Raw genomic sequence first — 15,016 nt, 5'->3', positions numbered from 1 at the left:
TTGTTATAATTGCTTTTATGTTAAGTAAAGCATGATGTTCTACTTTACTGTCTCCCTCTATTTACCTCTTCATTTCTTAAGAAAGGATATAGTAGGAGCAGAAGACGTACAAAGAACTGTAATTATAGTTGTGGGATATCAACTGGAGAGGTAAAAAAAAATAATTACTGTGAGCTGATCAAAACTGGGGATGATCTGAGGTCAGAAGTATAAACAAAGCAAGAGAGAATCACTGAGAACAGTAGGCCTGAATGGTGTATGTTGCTTGGAGCCATTCTATGTAAGAGTATGAGGACGTGCAAAATGGAAGTAGGTACAGAATTTGACCTGTGGTCGGCTGCTAGTAGCATTTGTTGAGGCAAGTGCTGTTGACTCATGGTGTTTAAAGCCTTTCTTTTTAAGGCACAGCATGGTGGCATGAGGTATACCCTCTGCAAGGTTTTCAATGACACAGAACTGGGAACAGAAATTGAGAAGCTGGAGGGTAGGGCTGCCATTAGAGGGGCCTTGGCATGCTGGAAAGCTAGGCCAACAGAAATGGCTGGAAGTTCAGCAAAGGTGTTTTACAGACTCCTTCCTGCATGTGGGCTGGAATAAATTCTGCAGCAGTGTGACCTGGGCGCTGACTGAGTAGAAAGTGTTTTTTGAGGAACAGATCTGAAGATTTTTCTCAACAGGGAGTTGTATTAATTTTTTTTTTTTTTTTGCTTGAGAAGGCCAACTACATGCTGGGCTGCATCAGCACGTGTAGCCAGTAGGTCAAGAAACGTGATTATTGCACTGTATGTGGCACTTGTAAGACTACCTCTGGAGCACTGGGCCCAGTTTGTGCCTCCCTGTTAAAAGACAGACAGACAAGATATACTGGAGGAAGTCTAGGAGAGGATCACCACAATGGCTGGAGAACTGGAGTAGACTTCTGAGGAAAGGCTGAGAGAACTGGGTTTTATTCAACCTGAGGAACAGAGGAGTAAGGGGAGACCTCGTGTCTCAACTTCCTGATATAGAGAAGATGGAACCAGACCCTTCCTGAAGGTACACAGTAATATGAAAAAAAGCAATGGGCACAAGCTGAAATGTGAATATTTTGGTTAGATACTAGGGAAAACATTTCTGCCATGGGCTTGGGCAAACACTGGAACAGGCTGCCCCAGGAGGCTGTGGAATCTCCCTTCCTGGAGGTACTCAAAACTCTGCGGAACAAGGCCCTGAGAAACCTAATCTAGCATTGAAATTAGATCTCCTCTAAGTAAAAATTTGGACTAGATGACCTCCAGAAGTCTTTTGGGTTGGTTTTTTGACTTTTGACTTGACTTTTTTGGGTTGGTTATTTTTTCTGTGAGTGGTTCAGGTGCAGCTGGTATTGCCTTGAGCCAGGACTGATGTATTGGTTGATGTGTCAGTGTGCTTTCATCAGCCATTTCTTGTCTGCTTACTTGGACCAACTTTCCAAGGAATTTGAAGCTTTAGTATTATTAATTATTAGTGGCACAGATGTCTGTTGAAACCGTCTGTTAGCTACATACTTTACCTATTTCACCTGGATAAAATCTGTGTGATTGAGAATAAATTTATTACCAGTAGTATGATTTGCATGGCCTGTCTTGCCAATAAAGTATTAGATACTGGTAGTGGGGAACCTTGAGAATGTACTAAGATATTCCTTTAAGTCTATTAAGCAATTGATGTGTATGTTTGTCATTTTGGCAAACAAACTCCTGTGTTTATAATGCAGGAAGTGTCAAAGTTCTGACATCAGACGGTTCTCCTAAAAGTCAAGTTCATAGTTGTAGTAGTATTGTACAAGCAATATGAACAGGATGAGAAGGATAGACTCAGTTTTAGAGGAAAAGAAAATGGTTATTTAATGACAAATTACATCACTATTGATTCTTCCAACTTAGAGCATCTTACTGAATTCAACATGATAAGTATGAAATAGAAATATTATGAGCATCATATGTATCCAGCAATAGTTAAGCCTCTTCCAGTAGGGAAGTCTGCATTAGGCACCTTGTAGTAAAATGGTCAGCTAGAGTGAAGAATACTGAAACAGTGGAGCGGTGTAGTTACTGGGAGGTGTGTAACAGTATACCGCTGGGTGGAAGTTGGTTCTGTAGATGGTGTGGAATAGGTTTGATCTTAGCTGTTGTGTGTCAAGACACATTGACATAGAGAGATGTTCATGATGCATTGAGGCTGAAGTAACAGTAACTGCTTGAGCAAATTAAAGTATCTCGCCTGAAAAGGATTGGTTACAGGGACTGACTTCTCAGTTCTGCTCTGGATGATACCTAGATAGGATGGATAACTGGGAAACAAAAGCATTGCTTTTAAATAAAAAGAATTTCTAGATTTGAAGCTGAAAAACTGGGTTTATAGGAGAAGTGGATGATAGACATGTATCCCAACCTATATCGAGTATTTCAGAAGAGTCATGAAATATTAAAGCTAAAAGGCAACTTAAATCAAATATGGTGGCTTTTTCTTTTTAAATCATTCCTTGGGTGCTTTCCAATCCATTGCTTATCAGTTCTCAAAACATTATTTTAAATTTAGAACAGTCAAATCAGCATTTGTTAACTTAGATAAAATATTTAGCCTTAGCAAATTAGGTCTAGTAATTTGGGTTTATCTGGGTACCTATGATATATGTAGCAATTTAATGGATTTGGTAGGAACTATGTATGTGGAATTTGGTAAAGCATTTAGTCTGTTAATATGTTTGCTTGTTCTAACATTTTCTTTAATATGAACTCAAATCAACTTGGCCATTATTGAGGTTATACACTATGAAAAAACATAAAGTTAATTATGCGATACAGTGTATTAAATTAGATTGAGGTCTTCAGGTAGCACAGACAACATTGTGTACATCTATTTAATATGCAGCATGCTTGCTGCCTGTCTTGTGCAACTTTTGGAAATGTAGATGATGGTGTTTTGGGCTGCATGTATGTTATAAAGAAATCAAAGCTGCAAAAAATTCATATTAAGACCAGAACAGTTACAAAACACTGAAGATTACATTTTAAACTTGCTGCAGCTTTTGTATCCCAAAAGGTTAATTTAGAAACACAAAGTGAAGGTGAGTAGCCAGTTCCCTGCCGATTAATTATAGCTTGAGTGTTTACTGTGTTCCCAAGTGGTTCAGTTTATGTACTGAATTTTCAGCAGCCTCTTAAATATGTATTTAACCCCCCCCCAAAAAAAAAACAAAAAACCCACTAAAAAAACAAACACACAAACATACATATAAAGACCAATCATGTAAATTACCTTTTGTGATCTAGAAGACTAGATTCACAGTCTAGGAGAGTTATTCACAACTAAATTAAATATTTTTTACGTACATATCAACCTTGAAGATTTAAGAGGAATCAGTCTGCCAAGCATGGCACTTCTGTAATAATGCAATAAAAAGGTATTCTTTCTCTACTGGCATCTTGCTTGAATGTTATAGGGATTTGCCTGGCCAGTGATTGCTTGAACTGCTGTTACCTGGGCTTTCTAATTCCCTGGCTGATCTATAGAAAAGATATATGCATCTATGCAGTTGGAACAATCCCCATACTCCCATTCCCTAAAAATAATGATCCCAGCATCCTGTGGTGTTGTGACCAATTATGTTCGTTATGTTTAATCTCCCTACCTCCCATGCCTCAGTACTTTGAATTCTCCTGTGGGCCACCAGCATATATTCAGATTAATTTTTTGCTGCATCTGTGGGGGATCGGAGGAGCTGTGATGCAGACCTTACTTTCCTTTTGTGACTGTCCTGATCATCTGCTTTCAATCTAACTGATTCGAGATACCGCTGTGGGTTGCTGATAGTAAATGTCGATGTTTAAATAGGAGTCTGCTTAGCTAGCTGTTCAGTTCTTGTTGTAGTCAATCTAATCAATTTAGCTACAGGACTTGAGAGCACTATTCAACTGACAAATTTAGGCATCTTTAGAGGGAGCTAAATAGGTTTTCAGATTTTGTTGGCTGCTAGGCTATATCTCTCTTGGCTAGGGTGGATTTTACAGAAATGTTGTTCATACACATGTGTTCGCATGTCTGCAGTCTAGAGCTGTATTCTATTAATGTCTCATTTATTTATTTTTAAATCAACTTTGTTAATGATTTTAGTGGTAATAATGCTATCATGCAGCATTTTATGACCAGAAGCATCTGTTTCTCCATGGTTCCCTGTAACATCCTAAGAAATTTATTACGACTTCTACTCTTTGGCATAGAGTGCAATGTTAAAATGTGCCTGGAGAGCAAGTAGTTACTAAGTTTCAAGGAACAAAGACTATATGAAAATAAATTTGTGAAACTGAAGCCATAGTTTTGTGTGTAATAAACTTAAAAAAAGGTTTTGCACTAGGTGGATCATGTAGCATTTGATGTGAATTAATTTATCTTGCTGAAGTTTAAAGTACGATTGTACTCTGAAAAAAGCCAGCAGCATTAATGTCAGTTGAAGCCGTAGGAATGGATGTATGATTTGATAAATGTAACCTTGTCAATATGTAATGCAATCATTTCTGAAGGTACATGACAAATTATCTTTTTTTTAACTCATTAAAATCATAATTGTCTTAATCATCTTCCAGAGCAAAAATGTCAGTTGTTTTATATATGGCACTGAAAGCACAGCTGGAATTCGTAAACCAAAGAACTTACAGACTTGTGGTAAAAATATTTTATTGAGGCAGTACCTTTACAATTGTATATTTAATAACTCTTTGTTGTATCCAGTGGGATGTTATTTGGGGCTGAGTGGAAAGGCAGAAGTTTCAGATTGAATTTTTATTGTTGTGGAGATAATTTGAAGAAAATTTGGAAGTATAGTTACTGGAAAGATGTTTCAGTCTGGAAGTATTTGTCACTTCCAGATTTTTACATTCACTGCTTGGAGTGCATGAAGCCAAATTTATCTCATTTGGGTTCTACTAGGGCTGTGTGTAGGTTTAGAAAACACAGATGAAGGTTTTCTGTCCATTGAATTTAATGTTAGACTGTGATGATCATAGAGAATTTATGGGAAGGCAGCTTTCTGGAAATGCAGATCATACCCTTTTGTAATATTAATTTTTTTTTTCTAGTGAATTACAGCAAACTCAACCTTTCTAAATAATGAGTTTTAAGAAGGAGGAAAAGGCAGGAAGGAGATCCTAGAGGCTTTAAGAACAAAAGGAGGTTGGGGTTCTAAAGAGGAAAGTGAAAGGACAGGAAGTGCTCAGTTATAAAAATTGTATACAGAACTGCTGGGAGCAGTTAATGGGTATTTCCAAATCTATGGCAGGGCTGTTGTATGTGGTCTAATGTTTTGCTGGAACCCAGGCCATGGTGAGGGAATGGCATTTTGATTGATGTACTCATTTGAGATCAGTACTGCTGAAATCTACTGCAGCTGGGGCAGGTAAAATCTGGCAGGTTAAGCCATGTGAGATGATTTTCACGCTGTGTTAAAAATTGGGTGCCACTTTGGACCCCTAAAGGGGTTTTCTACTGGGACGATTGTTCTACTTCCACAGCAAGAGCACCTTTAAAATTAGGTGTTGACATAAGAACACAGATATCAAACTGTGGACAGCTAGAATGGCTCCTCCCTGCAACTTCTTTTCCCTTTGCTGCAAATATGAAAAAGATCTTGAATTACTGCAGTTTCCAGGTAGTATCTATCAATGTAAGTAAAACACATGCTGATTACATAGATTTGGTTGTTTGGGTTTGGGGGTGGGGGGCAGGGCAGGAACAGACATAAATTGGCAGTTCGGCACTGCTTCACATGGGTTCAGCTGTTCCTCCTGTGGAAGAGTAATCTCTGGAACAGGGATGGTGCACAGTGCTTGGTATGGTCACAGCTTTGGTTCTCCGACCCTAGTTTGTGTTCAAGAATATTATATAGTATGATGTATACAATCTGATTTTTGGTGAGCATTCTTAAACAGATACAGGTCTTTTTCACAGCTTCATATTATTACAACCTTTTCTAATTAGGCTTCTTTGCTTCACAATCCAAGGACGACATGAGAATGTTCATTTGAATATGCCTCTAGAAGAAGAAATGAAGTTTAATTCTTTCCAAGCAATGTTTTTTTATTGTCACTTCCGTCATTCCCAGACACCATCCACCTTTCTTCTTACTTGGAGTCCTAATTTTGGCCTTGAGGAGAGATATGAAGGGAGGGTGGAAGCCACTTCACACATTGCATCCATTCTCACACTCATGCTTATCATGTATTTTTAAGGAAGAAACAGGATATGTGAGAGTAGCTCAAAGTATGTCACCTTTAAAAGATTTTTATTTATGTAAGTTGCATGGTTAAGAGTGTTCTAAGACTAAATGTGAGGAAATAATTTGTAAAATAATGCTGGTTGAAAGTAACCAACCTTCAAAATATGCACTAAAAGGCTTACATAAGCTTGACAAATAAAAATAAATGAACAAGCTCTATTCAAGACTTTCCATATGGGTCTGCAGAGAGACATTATTGTCTTGAGTAGATTTTTATATTGCTGAAAATTATTTGGGTGTTAACTAGTGCTATTGTGCTCACTTTTGCATCAGGCCTTTAGAATTCATAGTAAAGGAAACAATCAACAGTGGACAACATTCAAGACTTTAGAACTGCCAAGCAGCACTAATATAATACTTCCTTATTATGTAGCACAGGTAGATATGCCACATCATTTATGGCTAAATACTAAAAGTTTGTCTTTTTTTTTTCTTGTTTTTTTTCCCCAACAGATTCAGAGCATTCCTACTACAATTTAATCTTGAAGAAAGCAGGGCAATTTTTATCCAATTTGCAAATCAATCTGTTGAAGTTTGCACTTTCCATACGGGCATATTCTCCAACTGTTCAGATGTTTCAGCAGGTGACTGTATTATCTGATATATTTGGTATATGATTTGATATGGTATCTTGGCTGCAGAGTAAAGAATGTTTGTTATTAGAGTTCAGTAAAATGCATGCTGACATTATTTGGACTCAAACATGATCCATTTATAAAGGTGATGCTTTATAAGCTGGTTATATTAGTAGGAACAAATATTCATGTTTAATTGTATGGATAGCATTATTTTCAGCATAGAATTTTTGGAATTGTTCATTTGCAAAACTCGGGTTGTGGGAGTTTTTTGCATTGCTTTAAATGCAGACATTCCCAAAGTAGGAAATTTCCTGTAGCGTGAAGTCATTTGTATTTATTATTTAGTGGACTTCTCATCTCTTTCATTATTTTAGAATTTGAAAAGGTGAAAAATAGAATAGTCAAATACCTGCTTTGTTAATGAAAAAGTGGGAGGATGTAAATTCACTGTGCTTCTAGCCTAAAACTGCTACTCTTTTTAGCAATGCCACCTTCAAGATAAAGTGACAAATCCATGTATCTGAAAGGTAATAATCTGTAATAAAGTTAGGGTTTTTTTGTAAGTGTTCTCTGGAGGAATATCATTATCTCAGACTCTTCATCTTTTAATTTTTATCTTTCAGCTTGTGAATACCGAACCATTGATATGCAGTCATATGATTATGAGAATAGCTGAATATAGAGTTCAAAAAAAAGGGTTGGGGAGAGAACCAAAAATTGACGTTAATTTTTTGCGATGTATTGGTTAGCAGTCAAATCTTTGTACATTAATATGATTGCTGATAGCAACTAAAATTAAAAATATCTCAGAGTACAGGCTGTGATTTCAGCTTGAAGAGGAGATTTCTCAGCCCTGTCTTTACAGAACATAAATGGACTTGCATTTTCTGGGGTATGACTGCATTTGATAGACTATATTTCACAAAGGCTATATGGTCTTAATCTTCTAGTATTTTCCATTACTTTTTTCACATGTACCCAGTTTTGAATGGGCTTAATTAGAAACACAACTCAGTGGCAGCTGTTGAGTTATTTTAATCAAAGGGATGTGAGTTTAAGTTGAAGTGCAATCAAAGCATTCTGGTTGAGTATAATTGTTGAAATATTAGATTGCAGCTGATGAACCTCCACCAGAAGGCTGCAGTGCATTTGTGGTTATCCATGAGAAGCACACCTGTAAGACTAATGAAATAAAAAAGCTGCTGAAGAAGGCTACTAAGAGGTAAATGTAATGATCTGTTTTAAAAGGAAAAGTAGATTACTAAAGAGGAAAATACGTTATTGCGTATATACTTGCAGTATTTTGAAATTTTTTGTTCTGCTTAACTTGATAATGCCAAGCCCATCAATTCATGTTTACTGGATATTTAAAGACATACCCATTGACAGGGTATGTTATTTTAAAAGAGTTACTTTTGGTTTTGAAATACTTTGAACGCTCAATTGTAAATCAAAGTAGGCTTTTAAAACAAAATCATAGAGCTTTGCTCCTCTAACCATATGGATAATTTTGTATTTCTTCCCTTTTTTTTTTTGGTATAGGATAGTCAAGTTTAAGTTACAGTGTACTTCCTATACAAACCTACCATTTAATGCATCTGAGACAGTACTGCTGCTGACAGATCTTTCCATACAGTCAGTGCCACTGCATTTGAGGTTTTCTGGATTGTGAGGGCTTGGCACAGGAGTGGAAGAAGAGTCTTACCTCAGCTGATGTAACCTTTCCTCACCTTGTGCTAGACTTTGCACCTATCAAGTTTTTCTGCAGACTTTGTCCTGTGGAAACTGGCATCAGTCCAGAATAATTTTGGGCTGTGAAGTAAAATATGAAAACCTATCAAAATAATAATAACAAAATAATGAAAGCAAAATGCTTAATCTCTATAAAAAAAAATTAATTTGTATTTTTTCAAGACCCGTATCTAACATCTATTTGTTTTTTTCCTGTAATGGTCAAGGTCACCATAATATACATCAGTGTCCATATCTTCAACAGTTCATGGAGATACATAAAGCTGAAAGATTTAGTAGTGCATGTTTCTTGGATTTTGCGTTCTAGCAAATATAAATTGGGGAAAAAAAGCCAACACTGAAAACTTAGAAATTTCTCTCTTTGGGGATGGTTGCTTCTGAAAACAATTTTGTGCTCTGAATATATGATTTGTGGTATTTTCGAAGTCCATTGATGCAATTACAGTGTACTAAATTGTTGTCTTTTACTTATTTAATAGCCAAGGCTTTTGCAAAAACTTCACTGTGTAGTTTGCAATATCCCTTTTTTAACTATTACAGTCAGTCTAGCAAATCTCTCTTACTGTATTACATAAATTATTTGTACCATATTTTGGCTTTTAAAATGACGTTGAATTCTTCTGGTCATATATTAAGGCATCATGGGACTCTAACATACCACAAAGTCTGAATATACTCTTCTAAAGCAGCTAACTGGATTCAGGACATTCTCCTTTCTGGAGATGCTATCCCCAAATTTACAAGATTCTGGAAGATCGATAGAATCCTGAAGTATTCAGAACTGAAGGAGTTAGACTTGCTAGAAATCATTAACTTTAAGAACTCAAAACAAAACTGAAGTTATTTCTATTGAGTTGTTCTTGTGTTTTGGTTAGTTTTATGTGCACCAGTCATACTACAACCTTCAGAGCTGCAGGGAAAAAATCTTGATAAATTTCCTCTCCTTTTCCCCACTCCAAAAGCAGTTGTGTCGCTCTAAATATTTAGAGTTCCTAGAGCTAGACTTTGAGAAAAAACGTATTCACCTTCAGGTAATTGTTTCCACTGTTATTTCCAGTTGTACTGTGGGTAATGGATGCTTTTCATTGTGCTGGAGATGTTTAGCCTAGGTGAGGTAGATAGGGCTGTGCTTCTGTTCTTCCTTTTCTGTCTGGTGAACAAATGATACATGGGACAGTATACCTTCTCACTGTTGATTCCTCTCAACCAGTCATTCTTTTTCCTTGTGGCTTTTATGAAAAGACTTAGTTTTGTTTTATTGATTCCATTTTTATTTCAAACTATTTTCCTTTGTGTTTCATTTTATTTTTCTGTTTTCTGTCTTGGCATGACTCTTCCACAAGCCAGGCCAACTTAAGGTGGGCTTTCAGTCGTGTCATAAAGTTCCCCATATTGGATGAGGACACTAGAAATGTTCTGTGTTGGGGGATGATAGTTCCAGATCTCACTGGAAGAGAAAGAAGTCTGCAGTATTATTTTGTGCAGATCCATCAGCTCAACCAGAGATCCAGGAAGTCTCAGGCACTTTGGACTCAGGAGAGACGAAACAGTCTGCGTGTCAAGATCCAGGTTTTTCTTCATCCAGTCCTTTATGCAGCAGCTACTGTGATTTGCACACTTTCAGCCATGTTGCAATGGACTGCATAGCTGTAATTGGAAGTATTTTGTGTGGAGGTGCTGTGGGCTGCTCAAGGATTGTGGATGTGTCAAAGGAAGATCTTCAGTAGTTACATGGCTGGGATTGCTTATCTTGCTAATTATGCAAAACACAGTGCTAAGACTTCTGGGGCTGTTGCTGCCAAGAGCAGAAGTATTGATGGGAGTCATGTTTTGCTCAAAACAGTCAGTACCTTTGAAGGGTTGTCAGTACACGTCTTCTGTCCATCACATTTTTTCAGCATCCCATCTTGGCAACTATCTAGGCAAGCATATAGTTGCCTGTATTACACTAGTAACTGGTTAGTGAGTGCTGAATACCACATCCTTGTTGTTGTTGTTGTGCTTTGAGGGTTTTTTTTGTCTGCCCAACTGATGTTCCTTCCCTTTCAGGCAGCCTTCTCATGAGAATCTCTTACGGCAGGAAATTAATTAGCTTTCAGCTCTAAGAGCAAGAGAATAAATTCCTTCTCACTACTCTTCAGTGTTGAAGAAAAACAGAGAATGGAGGCTTATCTTGGATTTACAAGGGCTGAACGTTCTAACTCTCTGAAGTCATTATGCTAGCTCTATGCAGTGTTACTTTACTGCAGCACTTAATTTTTTAGTGAAGTGTGTTCGTTACAGTATAAAATGTGTCCTTTGAGACTGTCAGTGTTCAAGAAAGTCATGGTGGCACTTGGTACCCACCTTGTGAGAACAGGAGTCGTTCTTCCGCTATACATAGGTGAACAGTTGAGAAAAGATAAGCCCCTTGGTTTAGGTTTTCAGCTGTCTATAAATGGCTGTGGCAGTTCTTGTCCCTCTGGATATGAGAAGGAAGTAGAGCAAGGCACGTGCTATATGTGTGCTTTCATTGGGGCAAATCTGGATCTGTTCTTGAGCAGAGCTTATTCATTCAAGAGTTGTTTCAGAGTCCCTGATGGCACCTACTTTGTCTGTCTTGTCTTGTGATGACAGTGGGAAAGCTTGCCCGATACTTGTGACACTTGGCTGCATGCACCCAAGTTAATTCTCAAACCAGGCCCCTCCTTTTATCTGTGCCTTACAGATGTGGTCTTTGATTACATACCTACCAAGCTTACATGGAATGTTGATGGTAAGGCCCTGAGTAGCCTGATGCAAACTGGGCCTGCTTTGAGTGAGGGTTTGGAACAGGTGACCTCCAAAGGTCCTTTGCAGGGTAATTTATTCAGTGATTTTATATTGAAGATATTCCTAAACTTTGCATCACAGAAACTGTGGCATGTGGAGTTCTGCTCACACCTTTCTAGTATGACTTTTCAGTGAGCATCTGCTACACACATTTCTGTAGTGCATGTTGGATTAGAGAGGTCTGGAGGGAGTTTACTGGTCTACTGCACTGTTTACAGTGCAAAGGCAACTTTGAAAAAGAAGTGTACTCAATAATTAGCACCTTGAGTATATAATCATATCCTCTGTTACTTTTCCATCTTTGCCAGGTTTTATTCAAAAAATGTTTGCAGTCATCTAAGAAATCATTGCAGGTATAGAAAGCGTAACTCTTCTAGTCGTGGCTTGCAATGGTGAGGATAGGTAGGCAGTCAAAATTTGCAAAATTAGCTAAATTAACAGAGCTTGATGTTGTTTAAGAACCATAACCCCAGTTAGTTTCCATGTGTGTTTAGCAGCTCTCTCAAGTCACTGAATATCCCTCTGCTACTCTGTTACTCACTGATTGCTCTGCATCTCCAATAGGTTTAATGCATCATTTAAATTCAAAGCTTCAAGCTGTAACTGATTGTTGCACAAAATCTCAAAGTACTATGCTTTTCATTTGCTTTTGTGTTGTGATTTTATAAAATATATTAAAATTATTTATACTTGATGCTGATTTTTCAATTGTATATTTTAATTTGTAAATTTGGTGTTCTAAGTTCATTTATGAGCAATCATGATTATTTTGTGATGATTTTAACATGGATTGTATACTTTTAGCATATAAACCCTTACTGTTTTTTTCATATTTATCGCAATTATTTGTTTTTAAAACCAGACCCAGGCCATATCTTTTTAAGGGAGATCATAAATTCCCAACTCTCAAAGAGGATGGCCCAGTGGTCGTTCTTTATGCAGAAATGGGTACGAAAGACTTTGTCAAATTTCACAAGATTTTATCTGAGAAGGCGCAAAAGGAAGAAATTGTTTATGTTCTCCGTCATTATGTTCAGGTATGCAATTCAAATTAACATTGGTTCAGTAAACTGTTAGTGTTCTGTAATTATTTTGCTTTCTTTTTGACCAAACGCATTTTCTACATTTATTTTTGCATTTGCCTAAATCATATGCAGTATGTATTCTAATTTTAAAACTTTCTAGGTGAAGTGATTCACCTAATACAGACTTTGAAGCTGGGAAAGTATGATAATATTATCTAATCCTGCATGCAAGCACTGTTTGCATCACTGATTGATCTTGAGATATCCTTTTTTGGTTATATGTCTAGTTTTTGTATGTTGGTGAATCTTGGTAGAGCAGACTGAACATATTAGGAACAAGAATGAGAATAAAGGAAAGAGAATAGGAAATAAAGTTGGAAAATAATTATGATTTTATATATTATCAGTATAATCTCATATGTTCGTTGCAGTACGATAGCATGGACTGTCACAGTCAACTTTACTAACTAGTTTTTTCATGTTTGCATCCCACAGTGTCAGTATTTTAAACATAGTGATTCTTAATGCTTTTCTTAACTTACTCTTCTCCCTGAAACAAAACGAGTACATGGAACTATATTGTCCCCAGTTATTGGAAGGTTTTTGTAATTTGTATTCAAGGTATAGCTCTTCAGTAGTGTGGCTAATACAAGAATAATCTGATAGAGTGAGAGGTTGCTGTGATTTATGTAGACCAGGCATTTCAGGAAGATGAGATCCATAGTTTGTGGATGACTTTGAGTTGTTTGCTCACAGTAATGAAACAGAGAATTTGAAGAAACCAGCCTTAAATATTAAGTGGGGTGGGGTATAGTTTTACTGAACGTTACATTTTTATGCACTTTTATTTCAGTTAAATACCTACAGTCTCCTTGCTCTGACCAGCTTATGCACCATGGTGCCCTCCCCCAAATGCGTGCGTGTTGTCTTCTTTCCTGCACTTTTTCTCTCTTCAGACTGCTCATCCCTTTTCCTCCTTCTTTACAACCCCCATTTTTAGTCTTTGCTTCCCACTGAGAGATTCTCCCTTCTTGTTTATATTAAATGCCAGAAGAGGGAGCATTTCGAGCAGAAGAGGTACAATCTTTCTGCTTCCATTTTTTGTGCCAATATCACTGAGACTGCTTAGAGATTGCAGTGCTCTGTGCATTGAGATTTGCTTAGAGAAAGTCCCCAGCCCTGCTAGGTTTTCAGCTGTGGACTTGGAGGATTCTCAATACAGAATGATCCATAGGAATTGCAAGCTAAAGCTGAAAGACTTTAAAAAAAGTTCCTGCTCTGCATGTGAGAATTGCATTTTGGAAAGGGGATTTTCATAGTTTTTTGGCAGATTAGGGTATGTTTTCAGAAATGTGTTCTCTGAGTGATTACAATACTGCATGTCAAACTTCCACTGCAAAATTAGAAATACTTATTGTATGTTTTTAGTAAGTGGCAACCTGGTTTTAGCAGTGATACTTTAATATATTTTCTTAATCCTCTTTGCAGAAAGTGATTAACTCTTTCATCAAAACCTTTTAAAAGAATCAGCCTGATGCAGAAACAGAAAACTTCCTCCAAAGTTTGGCAAAATTAAAGAAACTGATAACAGTTTTTAAAATGTGAATTCTAAGACATAAATAATTACATAGGGTACTACCAGCTCTGCCTATTTTAGTCCTTCTAATACTATGTGAAGGGACTATGACTTTGACACAGTGTTTCTGTGGTCTGCGGGAGATAAAGGAGTCCTTAATTTGCTACGCACCTTCTCAATGGACTGTCAATGTGTTACATGACTTAATTTGTTTGATGTAGCATTTTGTACTTTGAATCATAAATTGAAAGATGAATTTAAGTTATTACTACTATAACATTTTGAAGTTACAGTATTATATATTGTTAATCTCCTAATACAGTTTATTAAGGTGGTTTTTTTTCTGTTAAAATAATATCATCAAACAGAAACCAAGTTCCAGAAAAATGTATTTATCTGGATATGGTGTAGAACTTGCAATAAAGAGCACAGAATATAAAGCAGTAGATGACACACAGGTTAAAGGTATGTGGGTTTTTTTAATTTATTGTTGATATCTTGTTGGAGATAATACTGAAATATATTATAATCCGGTTATAGAAATTAATCATAACCTTCAAAACACTACTGACTCTTTTTACAGAAGGAAGTCTCAAGCATAGGAACTAAAACATCAAAATATATGCTAGCATTTGTAAACAGCTGTGCTTAGGATATAGTTCATTACCTAACCTCTAATTGTTGTTTTCTGTGGCTTTTCAAAATGTAACCTTTAAGTGTAAGATTGTTTAACCTTTGTTCTTTAATTACTTTGTTTGTTGGCGTCCCTAATGTGTTAATCACTACAGTATCTACACATTAGTGTTTCAGGGGTGAGTGTTTTTTTCTGAATTTATGTGGAAGTACTTCCAATTTTTTGTAGGAAGGATGTGCTATATCATAGAATTTGGTACCAGTGTATGTTACTACATGTTGAAATGAGACATTTACTATAGCAGGTCATAGCTATAGCATTCTGACACAGAGAAATTACTTTGCATGG

At 36.7% G+C, this 15,016-nt stretch overlaps 1 protein-coding gene across 1 annotated transcript in view; it reads left to right on the top strand.

Annotated features, from left to right (window-relative positions):
- The window catches only part of UGGT2 (UDP-glucose glycoprotein glucosyltransferase 2), an 88,319-nt gene that overhangs the window by 3,047 nt on the left and 70,256 nt on the right, over positions 1-15,016 (top strand). The window contains exons 3-6 of the mRNA XM_056328582.1: positions 6,746-6,876; positions 7,980-8,092; positions 12,296-12,470; positions 14,403-14,499. Coding sequence (XP_056184557.1) covers positions 6,746-6,876; positions 7,980-8,092; positions 12,296-12,470; positions 14,403-14,499 — 516 coding nt within the window. The remainder of the gene's footprint in view (positions 1-6,745; positions 6,877-7,979; positions 8,093-12,295; positions 12,471-14,402; positions 14,500-15,016) is intronic.

The sequence above is a fragment of the Falco biarmicus genome, chromosome 2 (genome assembly GCF_023638135.1).
Source record: "Falco biarmicus isolate bFalBia1 chromosome 2, bFalBia1.pri, whole genome shotgun sequence".
NCBI lineage: Eukaryota > Metazoa > Chordata > Aves > Falconiformes > Falconidae > Falco > Falco biarmicus.
This window is presented reverse-complemented; position numbering and strand designations above follow the sequence as displayed.